General features: G+C 39.6%; 1 protein-coding gene across 16 annotated transcripts in view; it reads left to right on the forward strand.

Annotated features, from left to right (window-relative positions):
- GRIP1 (glutamate receptor interacting protein 1) overlaps positions 1-21,666 on the forward strand; it is a 713,137-nt gene that overhangs the window by 673,422 nt on the left and 18,049 nt on the right. For 9 of the 16 annotated variants that reach the window (XM_040344055.1, XM_040344049.1, XM_040344050.1 and 6 more), the window contains 6 exons: positions 2,271-2,416; positions 5,153-5,191; positions 14,425-14,569; positions 18,207-18,346; positions 20,454-20,639; positions 21,311-21,470. In XM_040344055.1, the coding sequence (XP_040199989.1) occupies positions 2,271-2,416; positions 5,153-5,191; positions 14,425-14,569; positions 18,207-18,346; positions 20,454-20,639; positions 21,311-21,470 (816 nt within the window). The remainder of the gene's footprint in view (positions 1-2,270; positions 2,417-5,152; positions 5,192-14,424; positions 14,570-18,206; positions 18,347-20,453; positions 20,640-21,310; positions 21,471-21,666) is intronic. The other 7 variants (XM_040344051.1, XM_040344053.1, XM_040344061.1 and 4 more) reach the window with 1 other exon arrangement.

Consider the following 21,666-nt stretch of genomic DNA (forward strand, 5'->3'; position numbering starts at 1 on the left):
AAATCAAATATTGTCATTCAATAAAATATATAGTGTGTCACTGCATCCTTGGTTAAACCCTACTGGCAACAATATTGTGACGGCCTTCCGCCTCATATTTCTACATTGGAAGCTATATATGCTGATATACTTCCCTCCCCTGGGTGTGCTACACCACAAGCTCTGTTGACTCATTGGGCTTATGCCTAGTTGGGTTCAACATATCTGGTAAGCCTCTCTTTTTTATGGGTGGTGGAATACCTACAGACAACTGTTTTATTATTACTCACCTTGGAGAGTCACTTCATCCACTGGAAACACTTTATGGGCTATACAAAAACTATGCATTAGCACTTTTCGTCCTATGTTAATGTGTCACTATATATTTTATTGAATGACAATATTTGATTTATATTGTATATTTGTTGTATGCACCACAGTGACTCTCTGCTATCAATACATGTTTGAATAGCAGGTGTTCACGTTTATCATATTTAGCGCTGCACTTTACCACTTAGTTTATTCACACACAGATTGATACTTTGTTGTGCTGGCTGCTATTGTTTGTTATTTGTAGACATCACATTTTTTTCCCCCTTCTTTTTTTCTATACATTTTACATCATATACATTTTACATCACAGAAACCTGACATTTGAACAGGGGTGTGTAGACTTTTTATATCCACTGTACATGTTTATCCCTAGGGCAGCGGTCAAAATTTCAAGTACTGAGCTGCTAGCCAGGCCTTAAGAGTTACTCGTCACCAGTTGCCCCACCCAACTCTTACCCACCAAAGCAAGCCTCGTCGGTTCCCACCAAAGCAAGCCTCGTCGGTTCCCACCAAAGCAAGCCTCGTCGGTGCCCATCAAAGCAAGCCTCGCCGTTGCCCACCAAAGCAAGCCTCGTCGGTGCCCACCAAAGCAAGCCTCGTCGGTGCCCACCAAAGCAAGCCTCGTCGGTGCCCACCAAAGCAAGCCTCGTCGGTGCCCACCAAAGCAAGCCTATGACACAGCTTGGATCTGAAAAGCCAGCCGCTGTCAAAAGCCCACCTCCTGGACCAGCTCTTATGATGGATGTTACACTACTTCAATTTCCCAGAATTGGTCCAGTGTGCTGTCTGTTATAGGAGCCAATCGAGGAGGCAGGACATTGTTTGACAGCGGAGTTCCCCTCTGTGTTATCAGGCCGACGTCTCTTCCTCTCCTCTCCCTTGCCCACAGTTTCCTGGCTGATCGCTGGGAGGAGAATTGGCTCCCATTTCCTTTAGCTAAATTCCACTCGCCAAATGTGAGCAGGCAGGTGGAAATTTTGAGGGCTGGCCTATAGTACCAGTAACAAGGACTTTTACTTACCGTATCCCTTGCTGCTTTGACAGCTAGCTCTCGGCTCTTCTCCTTGACACTCTGGCTTGTGGGCAATTTCTCAGCAACCTCACATACAATGCAGGGCTATTAGCTCTGCATTGTACCTGATTACTTTGGAGTACCTGTGACTACTGGAAATCCTTAATTAAGGTACTGCATCAACCAGCCTTGTAGCACTGAAGTTGCCTTCAAGAGCAAGTGCGTAGGTAAGTAAGTAAGTCATTTTTACTATTACCCTAGGCACTGCAAGTAAGTTACCGTAAGTCTAAACAGTCAGCGCTCTTGTCCAGTATGCTGTTACAGAGCGCGAAGCCAGGATTGTGAGGACATGTCCTGCAGTCTTCATTTTTAAAACCAACAATGGCAGCTCCTATATTGCTCTCCTAATAGATTCATTCAAAGTCTTAAGCTGGATACACACTATACAACTTTTGTTGTTTGATTTCCTTTAGATTTATCTTTAACTATGTAGTACAAGGGTCTGCCTGATTGCATAGAAATTGAAAGTGTTTAGGTTTGACCTCATATTATATGGTTTTGGTAAATCTAAAGGAAAAAATCTAAAGAAAATCGTATAATGTGTATCCAGCTTTAGTAAAGATGACTGGTAGAGATCCTGGCAATATGCCAATTCTAGAACTATGCCACGCCATAACTTGAATGTAAACCTTTTGTGTTCAAAGTAAATAAAGCATGTGACCTTTTTATGATAGATTTATGTTTTCGAGATTATGGAAACATCTACATCTGATTTTTGACTACATTTCATATACATTGGTGGTTTGTGCAAAAATAGATGTAAAAAGAGTCGACTTGCAGTAAACTTTATTGCAACAAGAAGAAAAATATACTCCTGCACACTTACAGAATCTGAATATATAAACAATGAGTTATTTATTTATAAATCATGATTGTCCATGTACAGCACAGGGACCTTGGAGCTGGGGGATAAACTGCTCGCCATAGACAATATTCGGCTGGACAACTGCTCCATGGAGGATGCAGTTCAAATTTTACAGCAATGTGAAGACCTGGTGAAGCTAAAGATACGCAAAGATGAAGATAACTCAGGTTAGGAGGTTAACAAAATGATTGAATCCCAAATAGATTCCCCTTTCATTGTATCCTCATTCTTCTCTTTAGTGCTTTCTTTTCTACTTCTAGCTATTTTGGTAATGATATGATAAACCCAGAAATACCATATATTAAAACGCAATAATGAATTCTATAGTTTGGTAGCTATGGCCATAGAAGATCAAAAACGTAATCTATCTGGTTTCAGCAGGTTACGATTACAGTGGACAGTGCATAGGATTGGGAAAGCTGGCCATAGACTGAGCAATTTTCTTTCCAGTAAAAATCACTCGAATCCCTCCTGCGGAGCCAATCGGTCCCTCCTGGGCGAACACAATGATTACTGCTAGCGGCTATAATAGCCACTAGCAATAATCACATGTAAAATCTGACAGGCTTGGTTGTACCTGAGTTGATTGGCCAATTAACTTGGATACATTCAGCCTGCTCATGCATGGTTTGAGACTCAGCTGGTCCCTGCTGAACCGGCTGAGATTTGAACAGTCTATGGCTGGCTTTTTCCCTGGTCCTTTTTTTGTACATTGTTTTTATGTACAGTGCAATTGTTCTGTGAAATGAGTGCCTTAGAATGACTAATCACAGAATTTTGGCTCACTGCTGTTTCTAAAAGTAAAGGTAGTTGTGCATAAAAAGAGAATCGAATTAAAGGTAATCTGTCAGAAACAAAAGAAAAATGAATGGGCTCCAATTCTTGCATTAGACTGGAATCTACAGTAAATGCAAAATAACACCAAAGTAAATATACTGTTTATAAACTACAGCAGACCACAATTATACACTCATTATATTAATATCTCAAATAAAGAAAAAAACAAGTCATTGTTGGTTGGTACAATGTTTATTGTACATGAACATAAGACAATACCATGGTAATATAAAACCCATGAGCCTAGTGTAGAAAAATTGAAGAACTCTCCTAGCATAAATAAATGACAGTACCGTCAACAACATAACTCTCACATAAGGACTAGTGAGTTGGGCTTTGAAGGCACACGATACAAAAATTGTAGAAAACTAGAAAAATTTATTATAGATATAGAAATATCATAGAAACCGTTATAAATAAAAAATCACAAAGTGAAGTTCAATTGACAACTGGTTTACCACACACGGTTCACATACATTGTATAGTTCTAACATAAAAAGCTTAAGATAAAAAGCATAATTATAAAAAACGTTATATCACAAGTGACCAGATGGTTGTCCAGAGGACTAGGAGGATTTGCTCGACATGTTGCGCGCTTATGGAATTAGCGCTTCCTCAGGAGCATAGATATTTCATTAAGGGGTATCCCGCGTTGGTGGTAATCAACGAACGGTCTTTTATTGGCCTATCACTGATTGTAATTCACAAGGAAATTTGTTTCAACCAGATAGGAGAGTATAATCATAAAGAAAAAGCAGAACTAAATTGCATGCGGTGGTATGGCAGTTGATTGCTGGTAAGCAACGAACAATGAATCTGATCCAGGTATATGTTCACACACCCAGCTAGTGCATACAGTGTATTAAATCGGACATAGAAAAACAGATGGGTAAATCTGTCTAAATAATCGCCTACCTAACTGACCTTAGTCCATGGGTATGGAAAGGATAATAGGTAAGGGCGTTAAAGTCCTTAGTGTTGCAGTACAGTGTATAGCTGAGTGTGTCCCTGGTAACAGAGTAGCGCCAGTACTGGCGCTACTCTGGCCAATAAAAGACCGTTCGTTGATTACCACCAACGCAGGATACCCCTTAATGAAATATCTATGCTCCTGAGGAAGCGCTAATTCCATAAGCGCGCAACATGTCGAGCAAATCCTCCTAGTCCTCTGGACAACCATCTGGTCACTTGTGATATAACGTTTTTTATAATTATGCTTTTTATCTTAAGCTTTTTATGTTAGAACTATACAATGTATGTGAACCGTGTGTGGTAAACCAGTTGTCAATTGAACTTCACTTTGTGATTTTTTATTTATAACGGTTTCTATGATATTTCTATATCTATAATAAATTTTTCTAGTTTTCTACAATTTTTGTATCGTGTGCCTTCAAAGCCCAACTCACTAGTCCTTAGTTCAATTCTACAATATCGGGGCGGTGGCACATCTAATACCGGTGCATCCGTATTATCACCTTACGCTTGATGCACACCAAAGTAGGTTTTTTTTCTTCATAACTCTCACATATATGTGGATATTCCCCGTATTTATAAATGTGTACAAACCCCATGACTCTGATAAGAACACTGGGACTGGCCACATCCTAAAATCAATAAACCACGTAATGCAGAAAGACAAATGTCAAGATATATAAATAATTATCATTGGAGTCCACTAAGTAGACTGAGGTGGTTTGTACCCAATGTGAGAGGTGATTGCTCACTGATACGCATATCTGGTAAGAAGATATATTTGCTTTATGTATCCTGTGGGGAGAACTGGGTGTGATCACCGATTGAAATTGGATGTACATTTTCTTTCTTTTCATCTTGTGGATTATAATTGGTCTTTGGACTCCTATATATGTTTACACATCCATTTTAAAGATAGACTTTTGTTTGCCTAATCACTAATACATGACTGCGCAACATGTTGATATATATAATTTGTTGGATATGGTGTGTACATATTTGTGAGTGCTGCCGTTTCTTGTCACAAATCATTTAAGTCAATTTTGTTAGTTATTTACACTAAGCGCAATTTTCTTTTGCATACAATATCCAAGGTATAGCAAAGAAGAATTCCTTGGTGAGAGACTACGGATGTAAGTAATCACAATAATAAAAATGTTCAGCTTGCAGTGAAAAAAAGCATCTATGCAGCACTACATGACATACATTTATGCAGTGCTACATTTCTTCATGCATCCATCAAGGAAAATCCAACGGCAAACCAAAACTCATATCCCAAAGCTCTTATGTTGCAAAAAAATTCAACACGGACATCCCCTGTATATTTATCCTAAGTACAATTGAGGGTTTCAAAGTATGGGACATATACATGATATCTAATAATCCCGTCACTGAGATACAGTATTTGCCGAAATAATGTCACTCCACGAGGACAACTCAAACATCACACTGCGTATGGTCTGAGCACCGACAGGCTGACCCCCTTCAACCTCTGCAGAAATGCTGGCAGCACTCATACATCTATTTCCCAAAGACGACCTCTGGATATGAAGCTGAGCACGTGCACTTAACTTCTTTGGTCGACCATGGCGAGGCCTGTTCTGAGTGGAACCTGTCCTGTTAAACTGCTGTATGGTCTTGGCCACTGTGCTGCAGCTCAGTTTCAGGGTCATGGCATTCTTCTAATAGCCTAGCCTATCTTTATGTAGAGCAACAATTTTTTTTTCAACTCCTCAGAGTTCTTTGCCATGAGTTGTCATGTTGAACTTCTAGTGACCAGTATGAGAGAGTGAGAGCGATAACACCAAATTTAACACACCTGCTTTCCTGTTTACACTTGAGACCTTGTAACACTAACAAGTTGCATGACACTGGGGAGGGAAAATGGCTAATTGGGTCCAATTTGGACATTTTCACTTTGGGATGTACTCACTTTTGTTGCCAGTGGTTTAGACATTATTGGCTGTGTTGAGTTATTTTGAGGTGAAAGTAAATTTACACTGTTATACAAGCTGTACACTCACTACTTTAAATTTTACTATTTTACAGTGTAGCAAAGTGTAATTTCTTCAGTGTTGTCACATAAAAAGATAAAATAAAATATTTACAAAAATGTGAGGGGTGTACTCACTTTTGTAAGATACTGTATGTGATATCTCTGTGATCGTCAGGAGCAGGAGAATTTATTTTGGGTTATTCATTGTTAAAAGGTTTTGATAGTAGCGAGAAATGTACAATTTTGGCCCAGTTTTCCTTTGATAAAAAAAAAAAATAGACCATTTATTGCCACATGAAAGCCCACTGTGTCCTGAAAAAGGGCATAATCCACCTGGATACACAAAGTAGTTGTGTACGATTGTACGAACACATGCCAAAGTTGCAAAATTGTGCTTAGGCATTAATATTTATTTTACCTGTAGGCACAAAGGGTTTAAAGACTGCACCCTTACTCTACCAAAAGCCTTGGTTAATAAATTTCATCCATAGTGGTGATTTAAAGCATGCTTACACATCAACATTTTAAATATACTGCAAACCCTTATATACAGATATGAACAGCTCCAACATAATAAACAGCAAAATCTCTCCTACTGAATACATAAACTCTGATGCAGGTTCACAGTTCATGTGAGCACATACTCACAATGTCCACTCTATCAGTTCTAGTGTGGTCATGACTCGGGAAATAGCTCTGTACATACAGAATGTCCAGATGGTGTTTGAGACTACTGCACGTATGCTGTGGGAGCATGCTAAGCACTTGACCTGCTTTCCTGTTTTCCTGATGATTCCATAGTAAATATTAACCTTTTTAAGTAGGTATAGGCAGAAATGAGACCCCCACGGCTTCTAATGCCTTGGGCCATACCCACATGAATCTAAAACATTTCCAATACATAGTCTGTTGTTAAGGCTGTTGCACAAGTTTTGAGACAAATCGATTTTCAGAGGGTCTGAGGGGATAATTTGCTCAGGACAGAATGTTGAGCCACACAGGAATTGTGGTAGAATAGAAAAATTGCAAAAAAAAAAAAGCCATTGGATAAGGATGTTGTTGTGAAGAGATTCCTTAGGAATAGAGAGATTCTAAGTCTCAAGGAGATTCATTATGGAATATAGTGGTACACTACGATATCAGCTATAGGTTTAGATAAAGGTTAGAGAGAATTATTTAACATACTGTAATTGATTAGGCCTATGATAAAAGCATACCCAACAAAAAAATGGTTGCGGTTTTGAAGATACAGCGTTGCGCTCCACAAAGTTGCATGAATTAATTAGGGACCCCCGGAAACCAAACATCTCGGCTAGGGGTTTCTTGCCCAAATGAGTCGGTGAATGTACCTGTAGAATCCAGAAACCATTAATGCTGTCATTATCATATATTAACCACGTGCTTACTGGGCACTTAACCCCCCCCCCCCACATGCCCAGGCCAATTTTCAGCTTTCAGCACTGTCACTCTTTGAATGACAATTGCATGGTCATGCTACACTGTACCCATGTGAAATGCTTATACATTTTTTTTCACACAAATAGACCTTTCTTTTGGTGTTATTTAATCACTACTGGTGTTTTTCCTTAGCAAACAAAAAAAGACTAAACATAAAAAAAAAGACTTTAGTCCTTTTTTTATAAAATTTTGCAGACAGGTAATTTTCCCCCTTTGCTGTGCACTGGTGAGGCTGCACTGATGGATGGGCACTGATAGGCTGGACTGCTGGTCACTGATAGGCTGGACTGATGAGCACTTTTCTTTCCTCCATTTTTCAAAAACTTATGTCAAAAAATACATTTTCAAAAAACTCACCATGCCTTTCATCAAATACCTTGGAGTGTTTGCTTTCCAAAATGTGGAAATTCTGTGGACGTTGCTACTTTCCTGCTGCTCCAGGGCCTCCAAAGATGTGATAGTCAGGAAATTAGATGTATGATTTAAGTTTCTTGAAAGCCCAAAGGTGCTCCTGGGTTTTGGGTCCCTCTATGTAGTTAGGCTGTGAAAAAGTCTTGCATATGGTATCCCCATACTCTTAAAGCAAAGTAGAATGTGTTTTAGGGTGTAATTGAAGCCCCACACGTGTGGTATCCCCATACTTGGGAGGCATAATAGAATGTGTTTTGAAGTGTAATTATAAGCATGCCTATGCTCATTATTGCACTCCAAAACACATTCTACTCTACCTCCCAAGTATGGTGATACCACATGTGTGGGGCTTCAACTTTGTGAAAAAGCTAAATAATTTTTATTTACTTTGGGGAGTCTAATTAACTACTACTTAACCACTTGAGATCCGCGCTATAGACAAAATACGTCCGCAGCGCGGCTCTCAAGTGCCAAGTGGCCGTTTAAACACGGCCTTTTATGTGCATTACCCGCGCGCGCCACTGGGTGGCGCGCGGCGGGTAAAAACTGTCCCGGCGCATCGCCGAAGACCCGATGCGTGTACCTGGCGGCCGCGATGTCCGCTGGGTACACGCGATCGTCGGTGACACGGCAGGTGACAGCAGGAACGTGGAGCTCTGGGTGTAAACACAGAGCTCCACGTGCTGTCAGAGGAGAGGAGACCGATCTGTGTCTCTTGTACATAGAGACACAGCATCGGTCACCTCCCCCAGTCACCCCCCTCCCCCCACACAGTTAGACACGCCCAGGCTACACAGTTAACCCCTTCCTCACCCCCTAGTGTTAACCCCTTCCCTGCCAGTCACATTTATACAGTAATTAGTGCATTTTTATAGCACTGATCGCTGTATAAATGTGAATGGCGTCAAATTTGTGTCAAAAGTGTCCGATACGTCCGCCGCAATATCCCAGTCCCAATAAAAATTTGCAGATCACCGCCATTACTAGTAAAAAAAAAAATAATAAAAAAAATCATAATTATGTTCCCCATTTTGTAGGCGCTATAACTTTTGCGCAAACCAGTCGCTTATTGCGATTTTTTTTTTTTTTTTTTTTTACAAAAATACGTCGAAAAATACGTATCGGCCTTAACTGAGAAAACATTTTTTTTTTTTTAAAAAAATTGGGATATTTATTATAGCAACAAGTAAAAAAATATATATATTTTTTTTCAATTGTCGCTCTTTTTTTGTTTATAGCGCAAAAAATAAAAACCACAGAGGTGATCAAATACCACCAAAAGAAAGCTCTATTTGTGGGGAAAAAAGGACGCCAATTTTGTTTGGGAGTCACGTCGCACGACCGCGCAATTGTCAGTTAAAGCGACGCAGTGCCGGAAGCTGAAATTTCGCCTGGGAACGAAGGGGGTTTATGTGCCCAGTAAGCAAGTGGTTAATATCTCCAAAAGGGGTGTTTTGGGGGTATTAGTAAGTCAGTATTTTGGGATCGATCAATTTGCATATATATTTTATTTATATATATATATATATATATATATATATATATCTATATATATATATCATAGTTTATAGACTCTCTAACTTTCACACAGACTAAATAATATACACTGATTTGAGTTGTTTTCACCAAAGAAATGTAGGAGAATACATTTTGGCCCAAATGTATAAAGAAAGACTATTACAAAACTTTAGAGTAGAAACTTAGAAAAACATGTGTTTTTTTTTTTTGCCATATAGCAAATAAATAAAAAAAACAGTGATAATTAATTACCACCAAAAGAAAGGTCTGATTGTCTCCAAAAAAAAAATTCAAACTGACAGCACTGAAATCTGAAAACTGGCCTGGGCAGGAAGGGGGAAAAGGAAACTGGTATTGAAATGGTTAAAGAACATGCCACCCTGATATAGTTGGGGTGGCCTACTCTTTTAGCTGAGAAACTAGTAAGCAACCATCCTTTGTATAGTTTGGTTGGAGCACTCCTCCAACATAGACAAGGGCTCAGTTGCAATGGCCACGGTGGGGCAGGGTGCCTTGGCCCAAGGTATTTAAATAATTTTTGGGGGCTTTAACTAGTACATCCAAAATCCACAAGCAAGTAAGGGTTTGTTTACTCCAGAGACAGTAACTGAAAAGTTGAACTTTGTCTTTGGGGACTAATTGGGGTTCCATAATAACCAAACTCAGGTATGCAGCTTTTGCTTTCAATTATTTTTATTGAAGAGTTTAAAGGTTACAGAGCATAACCTCATACAGATGTATAAGAAAATTTGATATATTAGTAAATTCCAAAACAGTATCCATCAAATATCAAATAAAAGAGTAAGTGAAAGGTAGAACAACAAGTATACCAAAGTACATATTAATAATAAAGTAATTGGTTAGCAATGTATGCAAAAACATGAGCTGAGCGCCAGTAGCAAAGTAGGGGGTGCTTATGGGTTTGGTGCGGATGTTGGGCCTGCCATGCAGAAAACAAAAAGATTTGTAAACCAGGGCCTCCATAGTAGTAGTAGGGGAAAAGGTATAGAAAGGAGGAAAGTATGTCAAGGACACACTAGCCAGATTCTTGGGGGCCTCGGTACCCATAGCAGCACATAACTAGATGTGAGCAGAAAGGGGTGGGCATATTGAATTCAAGGGGTCCATGTTTTTAAAAATGTATCATGCATGTCTAGAAGAATGCTACTGAGATTTTTCCTAAAAAAATAAATATGTGCTCTGGTGGACTTTTGTAAAGGGAAAAAAAATTGTTTACATGCGTCTGCTATGGTTTGTTTTACTGCCAGTAACACATACGTTGCCAATTTAAATTGAGTCCTCGCAAAGTCCAGGGGCTTCAAGTGTAACAAGGCATACAACGGATCTCTAGGAAAGGAACAAGTCAGCAATGGTTTTAAGAGTTTAAGAACTTTTGTCCAAAACCTAGCGAGCACAGAGCATGTCCAACATGTGTAAAGAATGTCCCCAGGAACAGAGCAGCCTTAGATACAGGTGTCGGGAGAGGATGGGGTGTGCCAGACAGAGCCATGTACCACTTTAAGATGGATTTTAAAAGCCGATTCAACTGTGAATGTGTTGATGAAGCAGAAAGCCATTGTGGGCCATATTTATGATCAATCTTCCTTAAATTTGGTACTCTTAGGGTCTCATTCCCACTTGGAAACATAAGTGTATATGTTAGGACTCTGTTTAACTGTGAGCAAAGAATAGAAGTAAGTCTGGGGAAAGAGGAGTACGGTGGCAAATGTGTTCAGAAATATCCAGCTTTAAGCATAGGACTTAATATAGCCAAGACACTCACATTATGGCACGTGAGACCAAAAATAAAACTACTGTGTGATGTGTTTTCCTGTCATACCTTTAGCACTTAGCATTATCTGTTGGTCACTTTGTTTATGTTGAGGAGTTGTAATGTGATAGTTATGTATGTTTTCAACTAAATTTAAAACAGGAGGTATCTTAATTTTTATTAGAAGTTCAAACCAGAGGCATGTCCTTATTTAGTTGTTCGCAAATATGTGTTCATTGTATTTGGTGGGGTGGGGGGTCTTTATTTCTCTTGTTCTCCTTTTTGTTGCACAGTGGTAACAAGATGTTTCTGGGGTTGTGGTTATTAGCATGATCACTGCTGATTCACAGGTCTGTAGCTTGTCAAACAGCACCTGGCCGCACCTAGTCCTGCCCACTGCTTTCTAGATTGACATCACTGCCTTTGTTGCTGAAACCCTCTTACTGTAAACTGCAGTGTCTGGGAGGGGGAGCATGTGAGAAACAAATTAACCACTTAAGGACCTGCTCACGTATATATAAGTCGAAATTTTAAAGATGGATATCTTGGTAACAGCAGCTGCCACAACCGAGATATCCATCTTTCCTGTGAGCGGTCCTGTTAACGATAACGATGGTCTCCGCGACGGATTCGCCGCAAGATCACTGTTATCGGCGTCAGGAGAGGGCCCACCGCTCTCCTGCGCCCTCCGCCGCTTACCGGAGCCGTCGGCAGCGGTGGAGGCGATCGTGTCCTGTGTCCTGCTCGGCTGGGATACGAGTGAGGGCAATGCTTCTTAAAGGCATATTTTCTTGTCATTTTTTCAAATGACAATTTTATTTTTTGCATTTTAGTCTAAATATGAGCCCAGATCTTATATTTAAGAGGACCTGTCATGCCTTTTTCTATTACAAGGGATGTTTACATTCCTTGTAATAGGAATAAAAGTGACCCTTTTTTTTTGTGTAAAAATTAATAAAATAAATAAAAATTAATAAAATTAATAAAAAATAAAGCACCCCGTCCCGACGAGCTCGCGTGCAGAAGCGAACGCATACGTGAGTAGCGCCCGCATATGAAAACAGTGTTCAAACCACACAAGTGAGGTATCACCGCGATCGTTAGAGCGAGAGCAATAATTCTAGCCCTAGACCTCCTCTGTAACTCAAAATATGCAACCTATAGAATTTTTTAAACGTCGCCTATGGAGATTTTTAATGGTAAAAGTTTGACGCCATTCCACGAGCGGGCGCAATTTTGAAGCGTGACATGTTGAGTATTCTTTTACTCGGCGTAACATTATCTTTCACAATATAAAAACAAAATGGGCTAACTTTACCGTTGTCTTATTTTTTAATTAAAAAAAGAGAATTTTTTCCAATAAAAGTACGCTTGTAAGACCGCTGTGCAAATACGGTGAGACAAAAAGTATTGCAATGACCGCCATTTTATTCTCTAGGGTGTTAGAAAAAATATATAATGTTTGGGGGTTCTAAGTAATTTTCTAGCAAAAAAAAACAGTTTTAATCTTGTAAACACCAAGTCTGAAAAACAGGCAAGGTCCTTAAGTGGTTACTGAGGATTTGGCTCAGTCAGGGACAATAATGAAATATTTTATTACATGTTCTGACTATGCAAGTTTAATCCCAATTTTTTTTATCAACACATATTCCTTTAATTGGAAAGCTAGCACATAGCGCCATAGACGACATTGCAGAAGAAACCTGGCAAAGAGCCTTGGAAATAAAGTGTTCTTATTACCAACACAGAGACTAATGTAATTATTTATAATACATAGGATATATTGCGCCCCACAGAAGCACAATGACATCAAGGTGACGCTTCAAATAGTTTTAGGTGTTAAAGTGCTCCAGATGAACTATTACCCATGCTACTGAAGTGCCCCAAGTTGTATCAGTACTGGCAATCAGTTGTAGATACCATAACAAATCCTATAGGACAACAATCACCCTATAATCCATACTCTGTATACTGGGGGCAATAGATAGTCGTGCCTCCTAGAAATCCTAGCCAGTTTCTAGACTTCATTTTCTATTCTAGCCCCCAAGCTGATAACCCAAGAAGTGTTTAACCCCCATCCCCCTACCTATGAAGAATGGCAACAACAAATCGGTTCCATCTTACCCAGGGAAAAGATGATCTTTCAACATCGGGAATGTCTGAATACATATACTAAACTTAGGGGCTCAATGGCTATCTGTACATGGACTGATCACTCTGTCCATTATCTCACAACTAGTACTCCAATAAAACTACCATCAAAACCCTGTAGTGACTGAAGAAGAAATTGTGACTGTAATTCTACAATGTTTCAAGTTGAACCAGATACAAAATAGTAACCTGCATCTCTATGCCTCAATGTATGCAAACTTTGAGATGAGTAGGGTAGTAGATTATAGGTTGTTTCTCTTAAAAAGCAAGAAGTAAATGCCATAGAATACTCTTATACGACTTCAGAGAATAAGTCTAAATACCTAAATTGTGTATATTGAACACTAAAATATACTATCTGGAATAGAAAACTGTTACTATGAGTAGAAGCTATAAACTATGTTAACACTGAATATCTAAATTTATTTAATATAATGCTGTATATCTATTGTAAAGAGGTCACAATATCAAAAGGTTAATTGTATGTTGTATGTGTTTAGCATTTAAAATCCAATAACATTTTAGAAAGTTTTTGTTATGCATTATATAAGGTAGTTATTGGGTTTTGGTACTTGTTTAGACTTTCATACAGGCGCCTTTAGTTGTACTTTGATTTAAGAATATTTTAATTTTGTAAATGTTAACAAGCTTTTTATTAGCAGCAGTAGTGACTGTCGGATCTTTCCTTTTTCAATTTCTGTAATTTTTGTTTAAGGCATGCAACTTATGATTGCATTCATTCACATATCCATGAAGGTCACAGAGAGATTGTTCCTTTGTAGCAAGCATTTCATAGTATATTAAATACAAGAGTTAAATGAATATTTCTGTTTTGCTTATCTACAAATTAAAATAAAGTCAGCAACCTAATGACTAAATGGTTGCCAGATTCTCTGGTGTGGAAAATATGCTTCGCCCCAGTAATCCTAAATGTCTGGCAGCCATGCACTGTCATGCCACATTGACTAATAAAGATGCAATGCAGTTAATCTCCTAAGTGTCTGCATTTAATTAAGGATGATCTCTGCATTGATACGACGGCACCATCTTTATACTTGTAGATGAACAGGAAAGCGCTGGATATATCATTTATACTGTGGAACTGAAGAGGTATGGAGGGCCATTGGGAATTACCATTTCTGGCACTGAAGAGCCTTTTGATCCTATTATCATCTCAAGCCTTACTAAAGGTGGACTGGCAGAGCGGTAAGGGCTTTCTTCAGCATGCTTACTACAAAATAAAATAAAGACGATTACACAGTTGTGCAAGTTCAAACCTGACCAGAGCAGTATCTGTATGTTTTTTTTCTTTTTCTTGCTCATGTTTGTGTGGGCTCCTTCCAGGTGTTCCAGTGTGATCTCACACTTAAGAAAAAACATTGGGATTGGTTGAAGAGGAGCATGCAAAAACACTAGATGGCAATGCATACCTGGTCTGGCCCTTAGATTCCATCTGCAAATTATGTTGTAGAGCTGCTATATACATTCCATCTGTAAATTATATTGTGGAGCTGCCATATACATTCCATCTCTAAATTCGATTCTGGAACTTTCATTTTTAAATATGCATAGAATGCATTAAGAAATCAAAATCCCTGATTTGTGTTGCACCAAATTCCTCTGACATTTGTAATTTGTATAGAGCTAGAGGGAAGGAAATTGCTGACCAGCATCACATGACTAGCTTACCAGGAAGATATAGCCTGTCTTATTATTTTTGTATGCTCAGAATCCTGAGTTGGATCTATGAACCTGGAGATTGGGTGATGCCAAACTCTTTATATGGCCAAGCTCAGAACTTGTTTGAGGCAAAATAGAGAATGAGTTATAGAATATACTGTTAGGATGGCATACTTTCATTAATGTTCTGATCTGCTTTAAGATGCATTTCTGATAATTTCCCTAAAACTGACCATCAACATTAGATTGCATGCATACATAGCTGAGTGATTCAGTTGTTGAGTATTCATTTAGGATGAGAATATTTTTTTTATTTTTTTAAAGGTAGGATGAGAACATGAAAGAAAGAATGAAAGAGCATTTCCCTGGAATTTTGTTGGCTAGCACTATCTGCTGAATTTGCTACATACATCCCAAAAGCCCCTCAGCCTTGTTGATTGTGGGTAGTCATTTAATGGTTATATGTGCTTGTATGACCACGTGGCATACAGCTTTAAGCTGTACTGAAAAGAAACTGTAAATGATATACATGTAACAATCTGTATCCATTGAAGCAGATTCTACAGTGCCCTTAGTGGATGTAAACCCGAAATGTTTTATTTATTTTTGCTGTCACAATGTAGAGTAAAAGATTTCCTATCATCTGTGCTCAGTCTTGCCACAAATAGTTAATCCAGCTCTGAGCAATCCTCTTTTCTTTTTTCAGTGAAATAAACGGACAAACAGGAGAAAACTTTTGTCCGTTCCTCCCCCTTGCTGTGAATGACACTAGCCTGGAGACGGGCATTATTTTTTAATTCCCACCTCCACTCCTTTTCTGAAGTCATGTGGTTACTTTTCTGGATTTTGACTGGATGTTGGTGATCATAGCAGAAATTAGTGTAAGGAATACACAGGACAAAATGCATGTTGACAAGGGGAGTGTAGAGGTGGGCGGGGAGTCTACTGACATCACAATTCCACCCACAGAGCTCCAGACAACAGATCCACCCACATAATCTGCAGTTTTTCAGTTCTTATAACAGACAGAGGGGAGACATTTGACAGGTAAGGATACATGCAGGAGGCATCTATATACTTATAGATCAGCACTATGGCAGTAGTTTAGAAAGGATGACAGTGGGTTTACATCCACTTTAAAATTCCTCACAAATAAATGCTTATGACATTCTTTATAGATGTCACAGAATTGGTCAAAGCTGTTGTCTGCTTTCTTTGCATAAAGATGAAGCTTTTTATTTTATTTACATCTTTCATATGACTATTTGTACAGAGCTGATGAGCTATAATTATCACAAGTAATTTAATGTGCTCACCTGCTGGTAGTAATGACTTAATTAAAGAGATCTTATAAGAGGCTCCAGCCAATAATTTCTCTAGTGCTAGACAGAATACCAAGAATTATCCTTGAGAACAGTACTTATCTTATGCATCAAAGAAGAGTAAACTATGAAATTTAAATATTCCCTGTTTACATTTATTTGTCATACAAACCCTTATGCCTAGTACACACGATAGGATTTATCCGCGGATACGGTCCTCCGGACTGTTTCCGCGGATAAATCCTCTGAGGATTTTGATCCGATGGAGTGTACACACCATCGGTTCGAAATCCGCGCCGAATTCCCACCGCGATGACGTGTCGCGCCGTCGCCACGATGATGACGCGGCGACGTGCGCGACGCTGTCATATAAGGAATTCCATGCATGCGTCGAATCATTACGACGCATGCGAGGGATGGGTTCGGACGGATCGATCCGGTGAGTCTGTACAGACCACCGGATCGATCCGCTGGAGCCGATTCCAGCGGATAGATTTCTTAGCATGTTAAGAAATTTTTATCCGCTGGAAATCGGTCGGCCCGAAATATATCCGCGGATAAATATACGCTGGATCGTACACACCAGCGGATCTATCCGCTGAAACCGATCCGCGGATCAATTTCAGCGGATCGATCCTCTCGTGTGTACGGGGGCCTAAGAATTAGTGTTGTAAATGACCTTTGTTTTAAGCAGAGCATTTTTTTTGCTGGAGTGAGGTGAAGTGCTCTTCTGCTGGCTTCTTTGTGTGGTCCATCCTCATGATGGTATTCCCAAATTTCTTGTGCCAGGGCCAGAGTTCTTTTTCTTTTCTGAAGTGGTCTCTCTATATATGCCTATGGAAGATCCATTAGAGGGCCACTGACCCCAAAATGCACGCAAATTCTCCTTAGGAATATACGTAGGATGCAATCCAAAGATGGGCTCAGAATTTTAGTTTGCACTAATCTTAACACAGTGGCCCAGATTCAAGAAGCACTTGCGCCCGCGCAACCATAGTTGCGCGGCGCAAGTGCTTACTTGCTCCGGTGTAACGAGTGCTCCTGATTCAGGAACCTCGTTACACCGAATGCAGCCTAGAATGTGACAAACATAAGCCTCCTTATGCCTTCACATCCCAGGCTGCATTCTTGCGTTGGCCGCTAGGGGGCGCGGCCTTTGTGATCGGCGTGTAGTATACAAATTGCATACTACCACCGATTCACAAAAGTTGCGCGGGCCCTGCGTACGCAAGGTACGGAGTTTCCGTACGGCGCCTTTAGCATAAGGTTGCTCCTGCTAATAGCAGGCGCAGCCAATGCTAAAGTATAGCTGCGCCTCCCGCTCGCGACGTTTAAATTTCACGTCGTTTACGTAAGTGAACCGTGAATGGCGCTGGACGCCATTCACGTTCACTTACAAGCAAATGACGTCCTTGCGACGTCATTTGCCGCAATGCACGTCGGGAAAGTTTCCCGACGGAGCATGCGCTGTTCGCTCGGCGCGGGAGCGCGCCTAATTTAAATGATTCCCGCCCCCATCATTTACATTAGGCAGCCTTGCGCCCGGCTGCTTAGCATATTGCCCGCGCAATTTACGGAGCAACTGCTCCGTGAATCGCGGGCAAAGCGCAATATTTGCGTGGGCGCAGAGAAAAAAATTTGCTCTTTGCCCACGCAAATATTGCGCGATTCTACTTGAATCTGGGCCACTATGATTACACTTGCTGGAAGATATTACTGCCAAGGTTGTTTAAAGCAGTAAAGACTCAGCAAGTGATCAAACCCCTCCACTGTCTACTCAAACCCAAAGAAAATTTGTCAAGATTTTAATTTAGCGCATTTTGTATTTTTTCTGATTTTAGGACAGGAGCAATCCATATAGGGGATCGGATACTAGCCATAAATAGTAACAGTCTAAAAGGCAAACCTTTGAGTGAAGCCATTCATTTATTACAAATGGCGGGGGAGACTGTCACTTTAAAAATCAAGAAGCAGAATGATGGTAAGTTGATTTACTACTTAATATGTGCATTAAAAGCGTTTTTGGTATTTATACAGCATCTGAAATAAAAACAGTTTTGTCTTTCTGCCATATCACGTTTATTAACATATCTTAAAGGATACGTTCACCTTTGGAATATGTCATATGTTCCACCTGTTTTTAGGGTGGAACATGTAACCTATTCCAGCTCCCTGCACCTTCTTCTCCCAATCACCCCTGTGACAGAGGGCAGGAGTTCCTTTCCCTGCACCCACTGTCACTTTTTAAAAGTAGCGCAGCCATGCGGGGCTCCACCCATACAGCCGTGCCATTTATTCAAACATGTAATCAAAAGGTGTATATACCATGCTAATGGTGAAAAAAACACTCAAATACTAAATAATCCTGTGTGAAAAAGAAACAGCGACACAAAACATGCAATATAATCATGCAAACAAAATGTGTAAAGGAAAACCGTTGCGCTACTAGAATACAATTATATCCCCAAATATCCTAAATTGATAAAAATCCATCAACTCAAATATAATCAAATAAACAAATAACCATTCAGTGAACAAATGGAAATTCTAAACCCATAAAAAAAGAATATATATTTATATGAAAAAGTCCACATATACAAGTGAATCCAAAAGAAGTGTATATAAATATATATGAAATATAAAAAAATGTGTGTATGAAGTTCACCTATGATGATGAGTGAATCCAATTCAAAAAGGTGAAAAAGAGGAATACACAAAGGATGGGAAGATGTTGAAGATTTTCCACCACCACCGAGGGGAATTTGAGATAAACCTCTCAAATTCATTACACACTGGAAGAAATGAAAACTCTTACCAGATGGAAAGGATCCTCCTGTTAGTAGCGAGGTCACCAGCGCCTGCAGATATAGCCCTATGTGGGGTCTGAGGTGAATCTGGAATGCCAATACCGCTAAGCTTCACACATCCTCCTCACTTGATAAGTCCCCTTCCGCCAAGTATACTTAGAGGGAAAAGTTCTCCCATGCAGGAGCGAAGCATGCAGAGGAATAAAGGCTCTGATAGTGTGTTATAGTTTAAACACAATTTGTTCATTGAAAAATAGGCTCCTATAAAGTTTAAAAAGCTTGCCGGCAATAAAATACAAACTAATACCCGTACTTCAGGGGTCAAGTGGAGCGCAATGACATCAGCGCGTAGCTCTGCCCAACATGTTTCGTCATAAGTGCCATTTATTCACAGTTTTCTGTGAATTAATAAACTACACATACCATCAGCCACCATGGCAAAGGTACTTTGAATGAACTGCAGCCACACTGATCAGCATGCCCATAATTCATTCACACTACCTACAGCTCTGCAATGACAGCCAGTACAGAGATACGGGCAATAGAGCTGCAGGCAGTGTGTGCAGGGGCCTGACACTACACCTGCGATCTGATGATCATGGGGTATGATGCTTTCCAGACTCCTGTTTTAAAAAATAATCAATGCACATTTTTTTACCTGCAAAAAGATGTGGTTGTTTAATATGTAAAGGTGAACTACTACTTTAAGCATGAGGCATAGTGTTGATAATTAATAAGCAGATTGCTGGCAGGAAGTAGTTAAACAATGATTTATTTAGAGAGACTGAATACAGAAATTGGATTAATACTTGTTTGTTTTTGGGCAATATAGTTAATGTTTATTAAACAGTATTACATTTAAGGAAATCTGATTAGTGTGACCACAGATCATGCATTCAAAAACATTATTTTTCTTCATGAACAATTATATGGATCAACTCCTGCACAAATCGGCTGAAACACTTATGCCGCGTACACACAATCAGAATTTCCGACAACAAAACCGGAATTGCATACAAACGATCGGAAATTCTGACAATAACTTTTCCCGTCTGAAAATTTGAGAACCAGCTCTCAAATTTTGGCTGTCGGAAATTCTGACAGAAACCACATGGGCGGAATTTCTGACCAAAAGCTTACAGCGAACATTTCTTGTCGGAAATTCCGATCGTGTATACACGGCATAGTTTTTATCTCAGTGGTGGTTTTCTCTGCTACAGAAATATTCACTGGTTGTGTAGCTTTTACTCAACATGTCCACATGAATTTTTTGTCTTTCAGAAACAAGTCCAAAGACATTTGCATCACCTAGCAGAGTAAGTGAGTTGTGTGACGCCGACGATGACACTCCTGTCACTCAGAAATCCAGCAACCTCTCTGATATTTACTCTACCACAGTGCCAAGTGTAGATAGCGCAGTGGAGTCCTGGGATGGCTCTGCTGTAGACACAGCTTTTGGAAGCCAAGGTAAATAACATAAATAGCTAAGCGTATCTCATATATCATCTTAGATAAATTACACCATTGTTCTGTAGAGCTGAAATGTCACTTCATTCTAAAAAAAAGTTGCCACGGTAGACTGATGGCTAGATGCTGGAAGCATGCCTCAGTTTATTATGTCGCTGATTAATGGTAACCTTACTTGTCAAGAAATGCAGCACAGTCCATCTCACAAAAAGACGTCCTGGTTTTGGAATTGCTCCATCTAGGTTGACAGGATTAGAGTCTGAAGAAAATAAAAAATAAAAATCATTTTTTCCTTTGTTTGCGAATAGGACACTCTTCCTTCTTGGATTGTTTCTATTTTTATTTTTTAAAACCAAATACAGTAACCCATAGCAATCGGCTAGAATTCTTATTTCACTGATTCCTGATCTGCTTGTAGTTTGGTGTGTTGTAGTTTGTGCATCATCCTAGCCATCTGTGTTGATTGCCGTCATTAGAGATTTCAGGGTCTTCTGAATACTCTGTTCTTTTGGTAATACACTGAATGTCAGTTCAACTCGGCAAACATGGGAAAACTGTAAAGTCCTAATTTAAATTGTAAAGGTAAATTGAAACTTTCTGGAAAAGTGCAGATGTAGTAGTCATAAAAGAGAGCTCATCGTTTTCTTGTAAATCTTTTTGTCAATTTCTAGGTGGTCCAAACTTTCAAGCGTCAGGATTCAGTTTCAATGCATTTGAATGGAGGAGCCCCAAACAGAAGGGCAGTCTGTCTCCTTTAAGTAGACCAGCTAATAATCACTTCCAGGACACAGGGCTTAGTGATGATGAGTGGGACAGGCCTACAGCCTGTGGGTAAGTAATACTGCCTCATTCTAGGATATCTGCAGCTTGAAATGATAATTAGATCATCCAAACAAGTTGGACCCAGGAGTCTGCCTGTGGTATTCTGCTTTTCTGAGTTTAAATGTCATGGGGTAAATTCTGCCAAATGGATTACTGGTTCCTCGTGTCCCTGTGACTCTAAAAAAAAATGATCTTAGATGGTCAT

This window comes from Rana temporaria, chromosome 3 (genome assembly GCF_905171775.1).
Source record: "Rana temporaria chromosome 3, aRanTem1.1, whole genome shotgun sequence".
Classification (NCBI taxonomy): Eukaryota; Metazoa; Chordata; class Amphibia; order Anura; family Ranidae; genus Rana; species Rana temporaria.